At 44.0% G+C, this 20,799-nt stretch overlaps 1 protein-coding gene across 3 annotated transcripts in view; it reads left to right on the forward strand.

Annotated features, from left to right (window-relative positions):
• ABLIM1 (actin binding LIM protein 1) overlaps nucleotides 1-20,799 on the forward strand; it is a 472,724-nt gene that overhangs the window by 100,915 nt on the left and 351,010 nt on the right. The window contains exon 1 of one of the 3 annotated variants that reach the window (XM_077454943.1): nucleotides 4,510-4,663. The exons of the other annotated variants lie outside the window; for them this stretch is intronic. Coding sequence (XP_077311069.1) covers nucleotides 4,573-4,663 — 91 coding nt within the window. The 5' untranslated portion in view covers nucleotides 4,510-4,572. Of the gene's footprint in view, nucleotides 1-4,509; nucleotides 4,664-20,799 lie in introns of those variants that run through there. 3 annotated transcript variants of the gene reach the window in all.

The following is a 20,799-nucleotide window of genomic DNA, read 5'->3' on the forward strand; positions in this document are numbered from 1 at the left end:
TGTGCCCATCAAATGCAGCTACTGTGCCCATCAATTGCCGCCACTGTGCCCATCAATTGCCGCCACTGTGCCATCAATCGCAGCCACTGTGCCATCAAATGCAGCCACTGTGCCATCAAATGCAGCCACTGTGCCCATCAAACGCAGCCACTGTGCTCATCAAATGCAGCCACTATACCCATAAATTGCCACCACTGTGCCCATCAAGCACAGCCACTGTGTCCTTCAAACGCAGCCACTGTGCCCATCAAGCGCAGCCACTGTACCCATCATTTTCCACCACTGTGCCATCAAACGCAGCTACTGTAACCATCAATTGCTGCCAGTGTGCCCCATCAATTGCCGCCAGTGTGCCCCATCAATTGCTGCCAGTGTGCGCCATCAATTGCTGCCAGTGTGCGCCATCAATTGCCGCCAGTGTGCCCCATCAATTGCCGCCAGTGTGCCCCATCAATTGCCGCCAGTGTGCCCCATCAATTGCCGCCAGTGTATACCCCATCAATTGCCGCCAGTGTGCTTATCAGTTGCCACCAGTTTTCCCCATCAATTGCCACCAGTTTGTCCCATTAAATGCTGCCAGTGTACCTCCCCACCCGGCACTTACCTGTCTTAGGTCAGCGCTGGCCTCCACGCTCCCTCCCAGTCCTCAATGTCTGCTCCCGTCCTCTTCTGCTATGATTGGACACCTGATAAGCGTCCAATCACAGCACCTGCCGCTTCAGCCAATCAGGTGACAGGTAACCAGACCCAGTGCATCTGATTGGCTGAGAGGCGGGTCAGTGTTAGGGAAGTGATTTATTTGATTCCGTAACACAAGACTGTGTGAACAGCGAACGCACAGCAGTGTGCCACTGTTTACCAATTTTGAGCCCATGGCTCTAATCAGGACACCTATTAGAGTCAACGGCTCTAATCAGATACTTCCAAAAACACCCCTGCCACTGTAATTCAGATGCCTGGCGCTAGACAAGCGCCCGACACCTGAATAGGGGGCAGCAGCGGCGACAATAGATAGATTCGTGCCATGCATCTATTGGAGATTGACGGGTGCAGGAGAGAGGGGGCGGCGCTCCTGAGCTCTCTATGGATGCACCGCCACTGGAACACACCTAGGGAACACAGTTAACCCCTTGATCACCCCCTAGTGTAAACCCCTTCCCTGCTAGTGACATTTATACAGTGTCTGATAGAGGTCGACCGATATATCGGCCGATATTTGCCGTTTTTTAAATAATCGGCATCGGCCGATTGTGTTAATAAAAAGCCGATTCTACAGCGGGACTTTGAAATGACTTCTGTAAGAAGTCAGTGTGAGTTGTCTGAGTCGTCATAGCAACACTTTCCTCCTCTCTGGGCAGACTGCCAAGAAAAGAACTAAATGATACAATGTTTACACTTCTGAATGAATGAAGTCATCTCAGCAGGCATGTACTGGCCATTGGGACTACAGGGAGTTTCCCGGTGGGCCGATGGCTCAGTGGGCCGGTTTCAGTGACAAAGTAATGGCTGTGCGGCTTGCCCTCAACTTCACGCAGTGATGTGAGAAAGATGAGAAAAATACAGGAGGAGAATAAGTGAAATAATAAAAGAGGTTAGTGAGGACTTCTTATGTTATGCTACTTATGTTTTTTTGCACAATTACGTATAGTTTTATATACTGTTTTTGTGCTTGTTTGCAAAATTAAAGTGGGCTGGTCTGGATGAAGTCCAGGGCCAAATTTTTGTCCCAGTCCAGCCCTGCATCTCAGTGTGTAGAAGTTCTCAGTTTAACCATTTAAAGACTAAATCTTTTCTGACACTTGTTGCTTACAAGTAAAAATCCTGTATTTTCTGCCAGAAAATCACTTAGACCCCCCAAAAAATATATATATTTTTTTAGCAGAGATCCTAGGGAATAAAATAGCGGTTGTTGCAATATTTTATGTCACACGGCATTTGCACAGAGGTCTTTCAAATGCATTTTTTTGGGAAAAAAATACACCATTTAAAAAATAAAAATAAAATAAAAACAGTAAAGTTAGCCCATTTTTTTTTTTTTTTGTCCAAAAGTTTTGACTACCTGTTTTTATTTAATATATAGGTTTTTTGTTTTTTTTAATCTAGATCATACATACAAGTAAACTGATTGGAGGTTTGTTTTGTTTAATAAATGTTTAAAGCGGGAGTCCGCCGGGACTCCGCGTTTTTTTTATTTTTTATTTAAAAGCCAGCAGCTACAAATACTGCAGCTGCTGACTTTTAAAATAATGACACTTACCTGTCCAGCGCGCCCGCGATGTCGGCACCCGAAGCCGATCTCTAGATCGACACTCGAGTGCTGCCGCCGCCGCCATCTTGGGTATGGGAATCAGGAAATTGAGCCTTTCGGCTTAATTTCCCGGTTCCCTACTGCGCATGCGTGAGCCGCGCTGCGCAATGAGGACGGTCCCCGCTGCCTCTGGGATCTGTGTGTTTCCCAGCAGGCAGCGGGGCACTTGCGGAAGGGGGCGGGCACTTGCGGAAAGGGGCGTAATGTACGCCCCTTTCCGCAGAGAGCTAGCCCGGAAGTGGGTGCAGTTACCTGGATTATCCAGGTAACTGCACCCCCCTCCCCCCTGAAAGGTGCCAATTGTGGCGCCGGAGGGGGGGAGGGTTCCGATGAGTGGAAGGTCCATTTTAGGGTGGACCTCCGCTTTAAGTGTAAGAAATTTTCTGTATCACTTATGAAGACTGCTTTCACACTGGAGTGGGTAGACGTTGATGGTAAAACGCAAGTTTTAGCGGCTCTTTACCATCATTTTAGCGGTGCTATTTGGCTGCTAGTGGGGCACATATAACCCAGCTAGCGGCCAAGGAAGAGGTTAAATGCGCCCATGAAGCACCGCTGCCAAATCGCATTGCATGCGCTTCGGCAGTGGTGCCCATTCATATCAATGGGCAGGAGTGGTGGAGGAGCGGTATACACCACTCCAAACGTGCTGCTTGCAGGACTTTTTTTTTTAAGATCCTGCCAGCGCATCGCCTCAGTGTGAAAGCACTCTGTCTTTCACACAGACTGCAGGGGAGCCATTTTGCAGGCACTTTACAGGCGCTATTTTTAGCCCAAAAGCGCCTTAAAAAACACCCCAGTGGGAAAGGTGTGTTGGATCAAGGGGGATTAAAAATAAATAAATAAAATAAAATCGGCCTAACATATCGGCCCAAAAAAATCGGCATCATATATCGGCTATCGGCCGCCATGATTTCTAAATATCGGCATCGGCCAGAGAAAAACCCATATCGGTCGACCTCTAGTGTCTGATCTGTCCCCCGCAATATTGCAGTCCCAATAAAAATTTGCAGATCGCCGCCAGTAAAAAAAAAAAAAAAATGCCATAAATCTATCCCCTATTTTGTAGACGCTATAACTTTTGCGCAAACCAATCAATATACGCTTATTGCGATTTATTTTTTTTTTTTTTTTACCAAAAATATACAGAAGAATACATATCGCCCTAAACTGCGGGGAAAAATTTTTTTTTGGGATAAAAAATGTGGGATATTTATTATAGCAAAAAGTTAAAGATTTTTTTCAAGGTTTTTTCAAAATTGTCGCTCTTCTTCTGTTTATAGCGCAAAAAATAAAAAACGCTAAGGAAAACAAATTCCACCAAAAGAAAGCTCTATTTGTGGGAAAAAAGGGACGTCAATTTTGTTTGGGTACAGCGTCGCATGACCACGCAATTGTGAGTTAAAGCGACGCAGTGCCGTATCACAAAAAATGGCCTGGTCATTGAGCAGCCAAATCTTCCGGGGGGCTAAAGTCCGGGTTTTGGCTGTTTTGTACTAAAGTATGTAAAAGGATTGCTGGATCTCAGACAGTTTAGCCAGACATTGACTTCAGACCTTCATTATTCTGACCGAAGAGCAATTCAGCACTAAAATTTGAGGATTTGGATACTTTTCATGTTCCATTAACGAATCAGCCAATAAAAGAACCAGCAACGAACTGCCCATTGCAGGAAGCCTATGACGCAGAATGGCTCGGCAGAGTCCATTTGTTGTGCCGACTTTGACCCCCGTGTCATATAATTTATAACAATAGCCACGGCCCTTTTCCGAGACGTCTTGGGAAGTGCATTCTATCGGACTCGTCCATTTGACTTATTGCCTCCCTCTAAGTGAGCCATCTCCCCGGAGCTGGGCGTGATGTAATTAAGACCGCATCGTCCTCTTTACATTAAGCACCCTCGCCCCGCCGGCGACTCCACCGCAGCTTGCCCGGCCGCCGGATGAGACGGACACCCCCACCTGGTTCCCCAGCCTTGTGAAGCCCCCCAGCTGTAGCCACACAAAAATGATTGCCGCTCGTGGAATGCGCCCCTCTTTGCCACGGCTGGGGGCCACCCTGGCTTAGGACACAGGATCCCTGTCCTAGGATCGAAACTCTCTCCTTTCTGATCCCATAGAGTGGCTCAGCCAGGCTGACGACTCAGCAAGTTTAATTCTGCTTTTGAAATATTAATGACTTCATATCAGAGGCCAGAAAGAGGAGACTGGGCTCATTCTGACAGAGGACAAGTGCCTGTCCAGGCCGCTCTGAGTCTCAGCGGGATGGCGGAGTACTGCCAGGTGGAAGAGGTGCAGCAGTATGACGGCTTGTGCCAGTACGCCCAGAAAATCACCTCTTGCTTCGGAGTTAACGGTAAGAACGATGAGGTGCTAGGATCACCTTTATTCATCTAAAAATGACTTGAGTATATTTTTTACCTGGCATGCTGGTACTTGTAGTTCAGGGGTCTACAAACTATGGCCACATTTGGCACACTACAAGAATTTATCTGGCCAACAGCTACGTTTAGTGTCATATCCTCAATGTGCACCGACTGAAGCTTTAGGTCAGCAGATGGACTCTGCTCCTAATATAAGGGAAATTATGATGAGGACGCCAATGTAAGGGACAACCTTGATGTAAGATGGACTGTTATGGGGACTCTGATGAAAGGGTGGCTCTGAAGGGGACCCTAATGTAAGAGGAGATTCTAGTTGGATCCTGATGTAAGGGGTAACCCTGATGTAAGAGGAACTTTGTGGACTCTGATGAAAGGGGGGCTTTGAAGGGTATCCTATTGTAAAGGGAGACTCTATTTGGATCCTGATGTAAGGGGTAACACTAATGTAAGGGGGGCTCTGATTGGGACCCTGATGTAAGGGGGCTCTGATAGAGACCCTGTTTTAAGGGGGGATACTGATGGGGACCCTGATGTAAGGGGGGACTCTGATGGGGACCCAGATGTAAGGGGATTCTGATGAGGATCCAAAAGCAAGGGGACTTTTATGGGGACCCTAATGCAAGTGAGGACTCTTATTGGGATTGGATGCCCTGCTGTCGGGGGGGGGGGGACTCTAATGGGGGCCTTGATGTGGGGGGGACTCTGATGGAGATCCTGATGTCAGGGGGGACTCTAATGGGGGCCCTGCTGTCAGGGGGGACTCTAATGGGGGCCTTGCTGTCAGGGGGGACTCTCATTGGGGTCCTGGTGTCAGGGAGGACTCTAATGGGGGCCCTGCTGTCAGGGGGGACTCTCATAGGGACCTTGATAAGGGGGAACTTTGCTGTTACCCTAGATATAGATGAGGACTCTGTAGGGGAACCAGATGTAAGGGGCACTCTGTTTTTTTTGGCCCACGATTATTTGTAAAATATACAATGCGCCCCTTGTACTGAAAATCTTGGAGACTCCTGTTGTAGTTCCTCCCACCGGTGCAGCACTGCACAGAACCCATGGAACAGCAAATTCCAGAGGTCCGGCTATACTCAGCATAGAGACCAAAGTGATCATACACCTTGCAATGTGATTGTACAATCTCCTTTAGATCTGCCAACGACTATATATATATATATATATATATATATATATATATATATATAGATATATATATATATATATATATATATATAGTGAGAGCCTGCATGACATCTCCATATCCTGATTTTATTCTCCTGTGCTGGGTGTGTCCACCATACACTGCTCCTCAGATCATTGCAGCTTTAAGCGCAGTTCACGCTTCTTCTGTTTATTTAAGCCTTTTGCACGTGTCTGTTGCTCTGCATATTTAAAAAAATATAATAAATTACGTTTGCAGATTTGGCTGGAACAGACAGGGATGAGTCAGTCTGTCTGTTGTCATCGGCGCCTTTAATGTCTGGAGCGCCTGAGTGATAAATGCAAAATTTCACTTTTCATACTCCGGCAAGGTGAAAGGCTTACAAGACAAGACAAGAATGCAGAAGCGTGCGATACTGGGCGCAGGGAAGGCCTGCGGTCTTTATGGTCGGCCTGGTTATTTTGTATGTTCATAAAATTTGGCGTTGCCGATCTAATTGCGGATAGTTGTCGTCAGTTCTAATTTTCTTTAAAAAACAAACAAGCGAAAAAAAGTCAAAAGGCATCTCTGAAAAATGCCATTTGCCTGGCTGTTTTGTAGATTTTGGTGCACTACAATTCTCTGACTTCAAAATGTCAGGAATTAGGAGCCCTTAACATTATAGACATGCGTTCTGTGCGTCGGGGTGCACTGTGGTAAGCTGGGCAGGTAATGCACAGTAAGCGCACAGAAAATCCTGCCTGACTCATTTGTTTAAGGCGGTCCACTGTGACGGGTGGTACATGTATTGTGGTGCCCCACTGTGCGGGAGCATGCCCGCTACATTTACAGTGCCTTCAAAAATTAGCAAGGCACGCGTGTTATTGTGCATTGCACAGTCCTTGACTTTCGGAACTGACCACCAATTACGTTAAGGTGCGGTTCACACCAGCACTTGTGATCTGTAGTGGGTGTCAGTGTTAACTTAATGACACCCCAAACGTAGGTCGCAAACACAGTGCCTTTGCCTGCATCGGATTGCAGTGCGTTTTTAAAGTAGTACATGCAATACTTTTGGTTTAGTTCAAAATAAAGGGGCTGAAATCATGCTGCACCTGGATCAATGTGAATCGCACAGGAACGCATGGCGCGTTCCTGTGCAATTCATCATGTGAACCGGGCCTAAATGCTTTTCTTCCTATTTTTATTGATAAGCAATGGACAAAATTGTTATATTTGGAGTATTTCCTTCGACCCTTAGGGCCGGTTCACCCCAAAACGCAGTGCAGGAAAGGTGCATTCCGTGCAGGAAAGGTGCATTCCGTGTAGGTTTCCTGCACCGCATTCAAAACTCACTTCTTTTGCAATCTGCTGCGGTATTCTTAATGACACTCCTAACACAGATCACAAACACTGTGCACTTGTACTTTTTATTCTGCATTCTGGTGCGATTTGCAGCCCATTTAAATGAAAAGGCTGCAAAGTTTCACTGCCTTGAATTGCACAGGAATGCATTCCACGTTCCTATGCTATGCCGGTGTGAACCAGCCCTTAAAGCGATGGTAAAGCTTTGTTTTTGTTTTTTTAAATAACAAACATGCTATACTTACCTGCTGGTAGCCTGGAACCTCCTCTTTTCAGGTCCCACGCTGGCGCTCCTAGCTCCTCCCTCCTGCTGGGTGCCCCCAGAGCAAGCCCCCATTCACACACACACAGACCTGCTTCTTAGCCAAGACCCCTTAGTCTCCTGATTGGCTTCCTGGCTGTGATTGACAGCGGTGGGAGCCATTGGCTTCTGCTGCCTATAGCCAGTCAGTAGTGCGAGTCCCTGGAGAGGCCAGGCTCTCGTGGACATTGCAGGATCGAGAGGGGGCTCAGGTAAGTATTAGGGGGGCTGCTGCACATAAGGTTTTTTTATGTTCATGCATATAATGCATGAAGGTAAAAACCCTTTTGCTTTTACAACCAATTTAAAGAATCCACTGATAAGTCCCTGCATATTATTTTATATCTGCTCATCCTTGGTCCACAGTTATAACCTTTTGTACCACTTGCCCCTCCCTATTAGATTGTAAGCTTTTATGAGCAGGGCCCTCTTTACCCTCTTGTATTTTATTGTATTGTAACTGTACTGTCTCCCTTTATTGTAAAGTGCTGCGCAAACTGTTGACTCTATATAAATCCTGTATAATGATAATAATAATTTGTGGACAGTTGCATTGGTAAAATCCCTGTGTATGGAGAGCTGTCATTGGCTGTAACTTACATCAGCTGATAAAAGCCGGTTGTGGCTTTGGGATTCTGCACTTATTTTGGCAATACCTACTTAATAATCCTTTTTATATTTAAGAATTGTAATGATATGAGCACTTATTGCAGTGAATTTAATGTTGTTTTGCACATTAGATTGTAAGCTCCTACGTCCCCGGGCCCTTCCTGCCTATAAGTCTATGTTGCTTTCAGTGGTTTGCAAAAAAGGTGAATTCCAGCTGAGATTTAATAAATGACAGGTGGCTGAACATGAGCATTCCTTATCCTGTGATAAAGCTTTGTGAATTCTGTGTAGCCATTTTATTGTAACATTGAATTATATTTGTTATTGTATCCAGCGCTCCCTTTCTGAGAGCTCCTACCAAAGTACAGGCGTAGTGGTACTGGTCCTCCCTGGACATATTGGGAGATAAGCTACTTGTGTATAAAATATAATCTGCATTTGTGATGGAATTAAACTATGATAATGAATTAGTAAGCCGTGTCCTTATCAGTTGGACAACCTCTGTCCCAGCCAGTGCTATTAGGAAAATGTGACGGGCAGTGCGGAGGGCAGCGCCTTTACCAATGAATTATATCCCAGATATGAAGTTGCTAAATTAAATCTCATTTTTCTCTGCACCCTGCATTGCAGAGTTCTCTGCCGCCTGTGGGTTGGGGGGGATTTATTTTTATCCTGCCCCTCCCATGAGTTGCTGCAATTAGGTCTCCGCCGTGCATGTTAGAGGGAGTGGCTGCAACTGGCATTTGCACAAATGCAGAGAGATAAACTTCTGCAATTAATGGACCAGCAGACGGCACAAACTTCAGCTGATATTAGAAAGGCTTCACTGCACTAAACTGTGATTGTAGATAGATTCTGCTGGTTTGACGCTCCCCATCGGTTATTTTCCTTTAGGCAGATTACCTTTGTGAAGTTCCTAACTCTGCCCAGACCTGAGCAGTGAGACCCTTCACATTGATTGCAGCAGCAGGTGGACAAAATGAAGAACTCCAGTGCCCACCAAGGTTGTCTGTGTATGTCCAGCACCAAACTAAAGCCCCATACATACCATTAGATTTTCTGCTGCTTTTTGTCTTCAGATTTACCAAAACCATGTAGTACAAGGACCTGCCTGATTGCATTCAAATTGAAACTCCTAAGGTTTGACCTCCATATTATATGGTTTTGGTAAATCTGAAGGAAAAAAATCAGCAGAAAATCTGATAGTGTGTTCTTGGGCTTCATACTGCGGGCTGCGTGACCTCAACCAAAATTAGACCCACCCAATAGCGAAGTTTCTAAGCTGAAACCTGAGGTTTCTACAGGCTGCCAACATAGGACAAGAACCCCTGAAAACTGAAACTGAGGTTGTAGTTGTGGATGGATTTTGCTGGTTTGAAGTGCCCCATTTGGTTATTTTCCTTTAGGCAGATTACCTTTGTGAAGTTCCTAACTCTGTCCAGATCTGAGCAGTGATATGCTTCACATTGATGGCAGCAGCAGGTGGGCGAAATTAGGAACTCCAGTGCCCACCAAGGTGGTCTGTGTATGTCCAGGAACCACCCAATAGCAGAGTTGGTAAACTGAAACCTGCTGTTCCTAGAGGTTGTCAACATAGGACAAGGACCCATGGAAAGCACAGTTACAAAGAAATTAATAGTCAACATTAAATGTAATTTACGTAAATTGAATATATATAGCGATTATTTTCTGTCTGTATATTATAACCAGGACTACATATTTTTTTTTGGTCAGATATATAAACAATTTTATGTTATGCAGTTTTCTATCCAGGTAGTAGATGGAGCTCTGGCCTCCCATTTGCATTCTAAACATATGCTCTTCAGCTGTGCTGTTATAAGTTTTGTGATTATAGAACTCAAATGATCGATCACAGCAGTGACTCCTCTGTTATTCATCTAAAGCTCCATATACTGTGCGGCCTGATTGTACAATCTCTGTACAATCGCCTTTAGATTTTCCAAAGCTATGTCTGTGTGTATATGTATGTGTATACTGTGTGTGTGTGTGTGTGTATATGTATGTATATATGTATGTGTATACCATGTGTATGTATGTATGTATGTATGTGTATATGTATCTGTATACTGTGTCACATGCCTGATGAAGAGGTCCTGCGTGGCTCTGAAACATTGTCTTTTTTTTGTAACTATATGATCATTGATTACAATTTTGGACTCAGTTTAGGAGATTCTGGTGTGCTGGTGACATTCTCTTTCTATGACTATATGTGGTTCCAGACGATGGTCACTTCAGCACCCATCTGAAAATACAGCCATTTTTGCAGGAATGCGTGCATTGGTGTCAGAAACCATGAAATCAGGCCGAGACAGAAGTACAGTTAAATCACACTTGTATAATAATAAAAGTAAAAAGAACAAACGTAGTCAAAAAATAGCCAAAAGTTTAGTAACTGGAACGGATAGTCAACCAAGCCAGAAGTCAGGGATCAATGTAGTGGAACAGCAATCAGGATCTGGAGCCAGAAGGGATGTCAGCAAAGCAAGTCTTGAACAGGATTGCAGGTGATCATTTCTGTGATGTTGACCAAGGCGAAGGCAGAGCTCCTCTGGACTGGACTGCTTAAGGCCCCTTTCACACATGCGGACAGTATGTCTGTATTTCATCCATCCGTTTGCGGATGAAATACGGACATACATGCATTCCTATGGGATAGCGGGTGTCTGCAGATGAACATCCGCAGACACCCGCTATTGTCCGATTCTGCAGATGGAGGAAAGTCCTATATTTCTATCCGTCTGCAGACCGGATCGGATGAACAGGGACAGACGGTCCGTGCTCATCCGATCCCCATAGAGGAGAGTGGAGATCTGACAGGGCGGTCCCTGCACAGTGTGCGGAGACCGCCCTGTCCGCCGCCGGCTCAGCGGGGACAACGGAGCGATCCCCGCTGAGCAAGCGGATCATCACGGGGCGGATCATTACTGATCCGTCCCGTGTGAAAGGGGCCTAAGAAGGCACGACTGATGAGCAGGATATCATCAACAGCTGAGTAACTGTTGAGAGAAAGATGGGAGCTGCCAATTAGCTGATAGCTGAGGGGCCAGCTCAGAGAAGTAAGGGCTGAGCCCAGCCCTGACAATTTTACATTATGTGTATACTGTGTGCATGTCCGTTTATACTGTGCGTGTGTTTGTGTGTATATACTGTGTGTGTGTACTGTATTTATATGTATGTGTATATGTATGTGTATACTGTGTGTATATGTATGTGTATACTGTGTGTATATGTATGTGTACACTGTGTGTGTGTACTGTGTGTGTATACTGTGATTGTATATTGTGTGTGTGTGTATACTATAGGTCGACCAATATGGGTTTTTCTCTGGCCGATGACGATATTTAGAAATCACGGCGGCCGATGGGTGATATATGATGCCGATTTTTTTTTTTTTTTTTTTTCCCTTCATCTCATAAAATCTAACAGACACCTTTCCCACTGGGCGTTATTCAGGCGCTTTTGGGCTAAAAATAGCGCCTGTAAAGCGCCTGCAAAACGGTTCCCCTGCAGTCTGTGTGAAAGACAGAGTGCTTTCACACTGAGGCGATGCGCTGGCAGGATGCTAAAAAAAGTCCTGCAAGCAGCATTTTTGGAGTGGTGTATACCGCTCCTCTACCACTCCTGCCCATTGAAATGAATGGGCACCACTGCCGTAGCGCATGCAATGTGATTTGGCAGCGCCACTTCACGGGCGCATTTAACCTCTTCCTCGACCGCTAGCAGAGTTATATGCGCCCCACTAGCAGCCGAATAGCGCAGCTAAAATGACAGCAAAGCGCCGCTAAAACTAGCAGCATAAACCGTCAATGCCTGCCCGCTCCAGTGTTAAAGCAGCCTTAATAAGTGATACAGAAAATTTCTTACATTTAAACATTTATTAAACAAAACAAACCTCCAATCAGTTTACTTGTATCTAGAATTTAGATTTAAAAAAAAAAAACAATATATTAAATAAAAACAGGTAATCAAAACTTTTGGACGAAAAAAAAAATGGGCTAACTTTACTGTTTTATTTTTTTTAAATCATTTGTGTATTTTTTTCCCAAAAAGATTACGTTTGAAAGACCTCTGCACAAATACCGTGTGACAATAAATATTGCAACAACTACTATTTTATTCCCTAGCATCTCTGCTAAAAAAATATATATATTTTTTGGGGGTTTCAATTGACTTTCTGTCAGAAAATACAGGATTTTTACTTGTAAGCAACAAGTGTCAGAAAAGATTTAGTCTTTAGTCTTTAAATGGTTAAACTGAGAACTCCTACACACAGAGTGCACTTCATTCAGAAGTGTAAACATTGTATCTCTTTGCTCTTTTCTTGGCAGACTGCCCAGAGAGGAGGAAAGTCGCTTCACTGAAGACTCAACTTGCATTGACTTCTATTACTGAAGTCATTTGCAAGTCACCCTGAAGTTATAATCGGCCTTTTTATCAGCACAATCGGCCGATGCCGAATAATAAAAAAACGGCAAATATCACTCGACCTCTAGTGTATACTGTATGTGTCTGTATGTGTATGTGTGTGTGTGTGTATATATATATATATATGTGTGTGTGTGTGTGTGTGTGTGTGTGTGTGTATATATATATATATATATATATATATATATATATATATATATATATATATATATATATATATATATATATATATATTGTATAGAGAGAAAGGTAGAGAGAGATTAGACAACAGACAAAGGTAACCTAAAGCTTTGATGTGTGGTCTCTTTAGATCAACCATAGTTCTTTGGGAATTCTTAGTCATGTATTAATTGTTTATGTTTAACAAGAGGATTTTAGGTTCACACTTGCTCAAAATACTGACGCTTATCAAACATGCCTATAGCCTCAATAGGTGCAGTGGATAAGCACTTAATGAGCATTAAAAACTTCCCCCTAAACTCCCTATGCGCGTTTGGGGTGTGGTTGACAAGCGTTTTTGGCCTGTTAAAACCACACCACAAATGCCTACAATAGCTGGTTGTTAAGGAGCGGGCCAGGAGGCCGGCTGCTGTGTCCTTAACAACAGATGAGTCATCAGCTGTCAGCAAGCTACCCCGTTGCATGTAAAAAAGAAAACTGGCGGCAATAAAAAAAATGGAGTCGCCCCCCCCCAAAATATATACCAGACCCTAATCCGTGCATGAAGCCCAGTAGGTCAGGAAAGGGCAGGGATGAGCAAGTGCCTCCCTCCTGAACTTTTGCATGCACTGGTCGATGACATCACACCAGGTGACTTCACTGGATGGCCCTGCCCTTTAGCTATTTAAGAAATTCCAGGCGGCGGAGCAGGCAGAAGGGCAGGAGCCTTCGGTGCAAGCGAAGCAGGTTTTTTTTTCGGCTCGGCGGTGGGTGTGGGCGTCATGGTCACAATAGAATTGGCCGCTTATTTCATTAATATAACCCCTGATAACAGGAAGTTCAATCAGCGCTTTGTTTCAAATTTTGATTCTTAAAGGGTTCTACCAGATTCGATAAGCCCCCTGCTTGCAGACCTCCACAACCAGCCAGGGTTGTTCGGAAGAGGCCTATGTCCTCATTAACATCGACAAGCTCCTTTGGGGCCCCAAATCTCCCACCCATGTGAGTGCATGCAGCCTGGTATGGTTCAGAAGGGGAGAAGTGGGGGTCGCTTTCTCGTCCCCTGCCTTTCCCCTGACCTGACGGGCTGCATGCTCAGATAAGGGTCTGGTATGGATTTTGGGGGGAATCCCATGCCATTTTAAAAAAAAAATTCTGGCATGGGGTTCCCCTCAAAATTCATGCCATATTTCCCCCTGTTTTTTTTATTGCCGGCAATAATTTTTTTTACATTCAGCTGTCAGTGGGGAAGCCCGCTGACAGTGGATGACGCATCTCGGCTCACTTCTTAACAACCAGCAAAAATTCACATTGTACTAACATGCTAAAAACCGCATGCCAGTGCGGTTACAGCACGTTACCATAGACTTGAATGGGAGGCGTTGAAAGGCTTCAAACACCTTCTGATGCAACATGAGGCTTCAGTTTTGAAGCAAAGTGACGCAACGCTAATGCTTTTGTTTTCATAGTGTGAACAGCACTGTGTGCTGTCCTTTGTATCTTGTATCATTTGCATAGGAGTCTGAGGGGCGTTTTTAACCCCCTCTGAAATGCCTGCTTTTAGTGCCAGTGTGAACTTAAACATCAGTTTAAAAAGTTCTGAAACAAACAAAAATAAAATGTTCTTCAAATATAAGATTTTCACTTTAAGACTATGAATTTTGTAGTATCTGATTAAAATGTTATGACATAGGAGGTAAAACTGCCTTTTGTCTAATCATAGGGTGCATCTGTTTTACTGTTTCATAAAAAATGATTTGACTATCTAAATTAAAAGAAAAGAAAATAATGTTTAAACAGTGGATTGTGTGTATGTAAATCAATTGACTACTGTGTGGTACTTCCATTGGTCCTTAAATGAGACCGGTGTCGTTGGTATTAATGCAGACATAGGCAGGATACCCGTGGCAGTAGCCACTTGATGTAGCAAAACGTGTGTATCAGAGATCCAATTGCTGAATCTAGAATCCATGTTCCCCGTGGGAAGTAATTATGTCCAGTTAGGTTCATGAGTGGAGAGTTATAAGGCCATTTCTGCATTTTGCACAGCGAATCCCACAGTGCCAGGGATGATTTAGTGAGCAGCGAAACTGTTGAGTCCAGCCTGCGGAATCTACTAGGTATCCATATTAGGGAGAAAGATCTACTCCGCCCAAATCCATTTCCAGCTGCACCCACAGTTTGGAGTTCTTGTGGTATTTCCCATCAGAGATCCGGTTCATTGTAATTGCAATAAAGTAGCGTTTAAAGTTTGGGATCGCTAAGCCTCCTCCATGTTTTGGTTTATATATATTTCTAAGCAATTCTGGGTCATCTACAGTTCCAAACATATCTGCATATTATAGATTACACTCGTTTAAAGAACCCAGGGGGAATCTTGTAGGGGACCATTTGGAATAGAAAGAGCAGTCTGATTCGGCCTAGCCATGAGTGTGCCAACTGGGTCTATTTTTGTAAATCTGTTCTAATTGAGTTCAGCAAAGGAATATAGTTCTTACGGAACAAGGAGGCTGGGTTAGAAGTGAGGTATATTCCTAAATATTTCAGTGAGTGTGGTTGCCAATTAAAGGGGAAAGATGATTTCAATAGTGCGGTCGTGTTGTGGGGGATCGATATATTCAAGATTTCTGATTTGGCAAGATTAATTTTGAAATTAGACAGAGTTCCAAATTTAGTGAAGGCCAACATAAGGTTAGGGAGGGTGATAAGGGGCTGCATATAAAAGAGGATGTCATCTGCTTACGCCGCATATTTATGCTCTGATGTTCCTATTTTAATACCGTGAATGTTGGGGTCGTTCCGTACTGTCGCTAAGAAGGGCTCCAAGGAGAGGGCAAAGAGGATAGGGGACAGCCCTGCCGGGTTCCATTGTATAGGGAGAAAGGTTCACTCAGTACACCATTGATTTTGAACTGCGCTGGAGGGGATTGGTACAGTGCTGAATTTCTTGTTAGCATGTCCGGGCCCATTCCCAAGTGCAACACGTGCCAGTATTGCATATACACATAGATGGAATGTGGCATATATTATATCTATTAATGTACTGGCAGGCTTTTTCAATGAAACTTCAGCTCCTTAAAGGGGTTGTAAAGGTTTGTGTTTTTTCACCTTAAAGCGGAGCTCCACCCGAATTCCTAGTCCTATGCCTATGTGATCATCTGCTTCCCTATCCCCCTTACCTTGCTGATGTCTTCTTCTCTTTTTTTCTTATTTCAAATCTCCTGCTCCTGGAGATTCCGGAAAGGGGCGGTGCTGCTGCGGATATGGGCGGGGCTTCAGCGGCAGGTCCGCTCTTCCTGTCGGCCGCACGGGCTCCTGGGATCGTTTTTTTTATTTCCCAGGAGTCTGTGCGGCGCCCTGAGTTGTTGTCAGCGCTCTTTTTTTTCAATACGGAAAAACGGCAGCAGGACACTTAGAAAAAAGCAAAAGTAAGTTAAACAATTATAAAACGTACTCCTTGGCATTTCCCCCCCCAACAAAAAAAAAAAAACGGTGGTGGAACCCCGCTTTAATGCATCCTATACATTAAGGTAAAAAAACACCTGCCAGTCACCGGCCCCCTAGCCCTCGCGTTTTACTTACCTGAACCCCTTTACCCAGTCTCTCCCAGCTCTTGATTGGATAGATTGATAGCAGCGCAGCCATTGGCTTCCACTGTGTCAATCAAATCCGATAATGCGGGCACCGGTGGGCGGGGCCAAGTCCTGCATTCCGCTTCTATGGATGCTGAATGCTGGACTCGGGAGCGTGCCCACAAGGTAACCCCCCGGGAGAGCGCTTCTCCAAGGGGGTTATAAGATGTGGGGAGGAGCTTTAAGAGCCACCGGGGAACCCAGAAGAGGATGTTCGGGGCCACTCTGGGCAAAACGAGGTAAGTATGAAATGTTTGTTATTTAAAAAGAATTACCCTTACAATCACTTTAAGCCCCCGTTCACATTGATGACGACTTTGAAATCGTATGACTTCATCTGAAATCTCATGCTTTCCAAGCCTCATCTCAGTGCGAATTCGGGTGCAACTTTGAAGACATCTCTGGGGCTTCATGCACAGATTTCTATTCAAGTAGCCCCTGAAATCGCCAAAACTAGTGCATGTACTTCTTTTTCAAATCGGTGCAGCACCGCAAAGTCGGCATTGCACCGATTTGAACAGCACGATTGCCGGCAATAGGATGCAACTTGTCATGACATGTCAAGTCGCAAGACAAGTCGCTCCAATCACTGTTAATTTCCTCTACTAAAATATTTTCGTCTACCTAAATTAATACTATTTTAGTCGACTAAAATATGACTAAAACAATTCAGATGACTAAAATATGACTAAAACTAAAATGGCATTTTAGTCAAAAGACTATGACTAAAACAAATTGAATATATATATATCACAACAGCTAAATCTGTGTCTGTAGTGCATGTTCCAACCTTAATACCATAAATAATAAACATCTTATTAGATTTTTACTAGTATATAATATTTGACAATTCTAAAGAAATAATGCATAAAAATTTTAACTAAGCCCATCAGGTTTTAGACGAATAAAATGTACCGTATATACTCGAGTATAGGCCGACCCGAATATAAGCCGAGGCCCCCAATTTACCCCCAAAAAACTGGAAAACTTATTGACTCGTGTATAAGCCGAGGGTGAGACATGGCTGTCCATCCCTGTGTGTCCGTCCATCCCTGTGTGTGTGTCCGTCCATCCATCCCTGTGTGTGTGTCCATCCATCCATCCATCCATCCCTGTGTGTGTGTCCGTCCATCCATCCCTGTGTGTGTATCCATCCATCCATCCATCCCTGTGTGTGTGTGTGTGTGTGTGTGTATCCATCCATCCATCCATCCCTGTGTGTGTGTGTGTGTGTGTGTGTGTATCCATCCATCCATCCATCCATCCCTGTGTGTGTGTGTGTGTGTGTGTGTGTGTGTATCCATCCATCCATCCATCCATCCATCCCTGTGTGTGTGTGTGTGTGTGTGTCCATCCATCCATCCATCCCTGTGTGTGTGTCCGTGCAGCCTTGTGTGTGTGTCCAGCCTACCTGTGTCCCGAGCCTCCGTCCCGAGCCGCCGTCGTCCCGAGCCTCCTCCGTCCCGTGCCTCCTCCGTCCCGTGCCTCCTCCGTCCCGTGCCTCCTCCGTCCCGTGCCTCCTCCGTCCCGTGTCGTGCCGATGGATCGCCGCTCCAGGATCGCCGCTCTTCTCGGCGGCCATTCTACAATTCAAAAGCCGCGCCTCCGCCTGTGATAGGCGGAACACTCAATTTCCCAGCAGCCTGTGTTCCGCCTATCACGGACATCCTCTCATCCTCGTCCGTAGTATGAGAATGAGCGGATGTCCGTGATAGGCGGAACACTGACTGCTGGGAAATTCAGTGTTCCGCCTATCACAGGCGGAGGCGGAGAAGGAGGCGCGGCTTTTGAATTTTAATGTCCGCCGTCTGTCTGCTCGATACGCTGATCGAGCAGTCAGACAGCGGTGACTCGAGTATAAGCCGAGGGGGGCACTTTCAGCCTCAAAAAAGAGGCTGAAAATCTCGGCTTATACTCGAGTATATACGGTACTGGGGATTTTAGTAGACTAAAATACGACTAAAACTAAAATGGTTTTTAGTAAAAAGAGTACTTGTCACTGCCCATGCTATCACAGGGGATGTTGTTTGTCCTTTGTGATAGCAATAAAGTTAAAGAGACTGACTAAAAATAAATATATAAAATAAATCATAATAAAATAAAGAAATGTAAAGGGCCCCTGTCCCCTCGTGCTCATGTGCAAATGCAAAGTTACACCACTTATGTGAGGTATCGCCACGAACGTCAGAGTGAGAGCAATAATTCTGGCAGATTTTCTATTTAGCTCTAAGCTGGTAACTGTAAAGGCTGTTAAAGCGTTGCCTATGAAGCTTTCTGGGTACTGTAGTTTGTTGCCATTCCAGGGGCATGATCAATTTTAAAGCGTGACATTTTAGGGTATCCATTTACTTGGCTTAACATCCTCTTTGATATTTTACAAAAATAAACCGGTATTTTATTGTGTTTGTGTAAAATTCATAAGTCTATTCTTTTCCAAAAAAATTGATAAACTGCTGTGACCTAAAAAATTCCAACCACTGTTTCTCTGGGGCCTTTCCTTTCAGAAAATATGGAATGTTTGTGGGTTCTAAGTAATTATCTAGTAAAAAAAAGCAGATTTTTACATGTATGTGAGAAGTGTCAGAATTGGCAGCAAATGGTTTAGTAATTTCCGCCTTATTCATTGTTTTATTTTATTACAAGTATTTATTCTTATCTATCTATCTATCTATCTATCTATCTATCTATCTATCTATCTATCTATCTATCTATCTATCTATCTATCTATCTATCTATCTTATCTATCTTATCTATCTTACCAACAGTATTGGCGCCTTCCTTGACATGCCCATGAACTTTAAACCCCTTTCTTACTGAGGCAGTTTTCAGGCATTTTGACGCTAGAAATAGCCTCTAAAAAGCGCCTCAAAACTCCCTCCCATTCATTTCAATGGGTGCTTTCACACTCGGGGGGTGCGGTTGCAGGACGTTAGAAAAAGTCCCGTAAGCAGCATCTTTAGGGCGGGTTGGGAGTGCTGGAAATAGCACTCCCAAAACACCCCTGCCCATTGAAATGATTTGAAAGTGCCGCAAAACGAGTCTTTATTTCCCTTTGTCATGTGGCCTTAAAAAAAATGTCCAGCTAGCACCCAAAAAGCGCCACAAAGGCACCATCTAAAGCACTGCAAAAAACGACCGGTGCTTTAGCGCTGTTTTAGCGTGTTCAGTGTGAAAGGGGTCTTAATGGCATCTCAGTCTTAGTCCGTAGGGTTCAATATTGAGTTGGCCCACCCTTTGCAGCTATTGCACTAGTGCACAAAGCAAGGTCCATAAAGACATGGATGAGCAAGTTTGGGGTGGAGGAACTTGACTGGCCTGCACAGAGTCCTGACCTCAAAGGGTGGACCAAATTAATATTGAACCTTACAGACTAAGACTGGGATGCCATTAAAGTTCACATACTTGTAAAAGCAGGTATACCAATACTTTTGTTTTTTTATATATACAAGCCGGCCAGCTGTTTCTTTTGATTGTTACAATAACACTTCTGTAAGTGCAATTTTAATAGTTTTAATAAACCTTTGGTACGTTTTACACTATGGAGAGTCTTCTTGCTTTTCTGGGTAATGCCTGACCCATCCCCCCGTTTGATGCTCGAGTCTCCCTAATCGCTTGGTGCATATTTTCAGTTGCCCTTCTTGTGGACATTCAACATGCCCCCCGGATAGAGGCCCTGGTTGGGTATTTTAGCCGTATGGCTCACTAAAGCTTGCCTTTTGGTAAGTGCGCATTCTATGTGGTGCCAAAAAATAAACAAGTGAACACTGCGCTATCCAAAAAATAATAAACAATGTGTATCCAAAAAGTGTGTGCCAAAAAAAAAACAAGTGAACACTGCGCTATCCAAAAAATAATAAACAAAAAATAAACAAGTGAACACTGCGCTATCCAAAAAATAATAAACAATGTGTATCCAAAAAGTGTGTGCCAAAAAAAAAACAAGTGAACACTGCGCTGTCCAAAAAATAATAAACAAAAAATAAACAAGTGAACACTGCGCTGTCCAAAAAATAATAAACTACGCTATCCATTCTATGTGGTGGAGGTGCACTTTCTTTGAGAGGTGCATATCACAAGAATCTACACTGATGTGTTTTTTTTTTATGGACTGTTTATCAATTTTCATAATTTTACACGTTTCTGTGTGTTGTAGTTCACATATATTCACTGTTTGGATTAGTTCTTTTTTTTTGTTTTTATAGTTCTGCTACATTGAATTTCTTATCTGTACATGGGTGTATCTCACAGTTTTAGCAGCTGCTTTATTTTATTTTTCTACTTATTGTGTTTTTTTCGTTTTTTTGTTTTCAGCGCAGTAATTTCCATTTTTACATTTCTGCGTGCATTGCCGTAGTGTCATTCATTTTATTCTTGCGTGAGTTGCTGTCCATTACCGCAACACAAAAATGTAAATGGGCCCTTATTCAGGGTTGTCTTTGAACTGTGTGAAAGTGTCCTGGC

Source organism: Lithobates pipiens, unplaced genomic scaffold (assembly GCF_037356315.1).
Source record: "Lithobates pipiens isolate NorthernLeopardFrog02 unplaced genomic scaffold, aLitPip1_a1.2 Scaffold_25, whole genome shotgun sequence".
Lineage (NCBI taxonomy): Eukaryota > Metazoa > Chordata > Amphibia > Anura > Ranidae > Lithobates > Lithobates pipiens.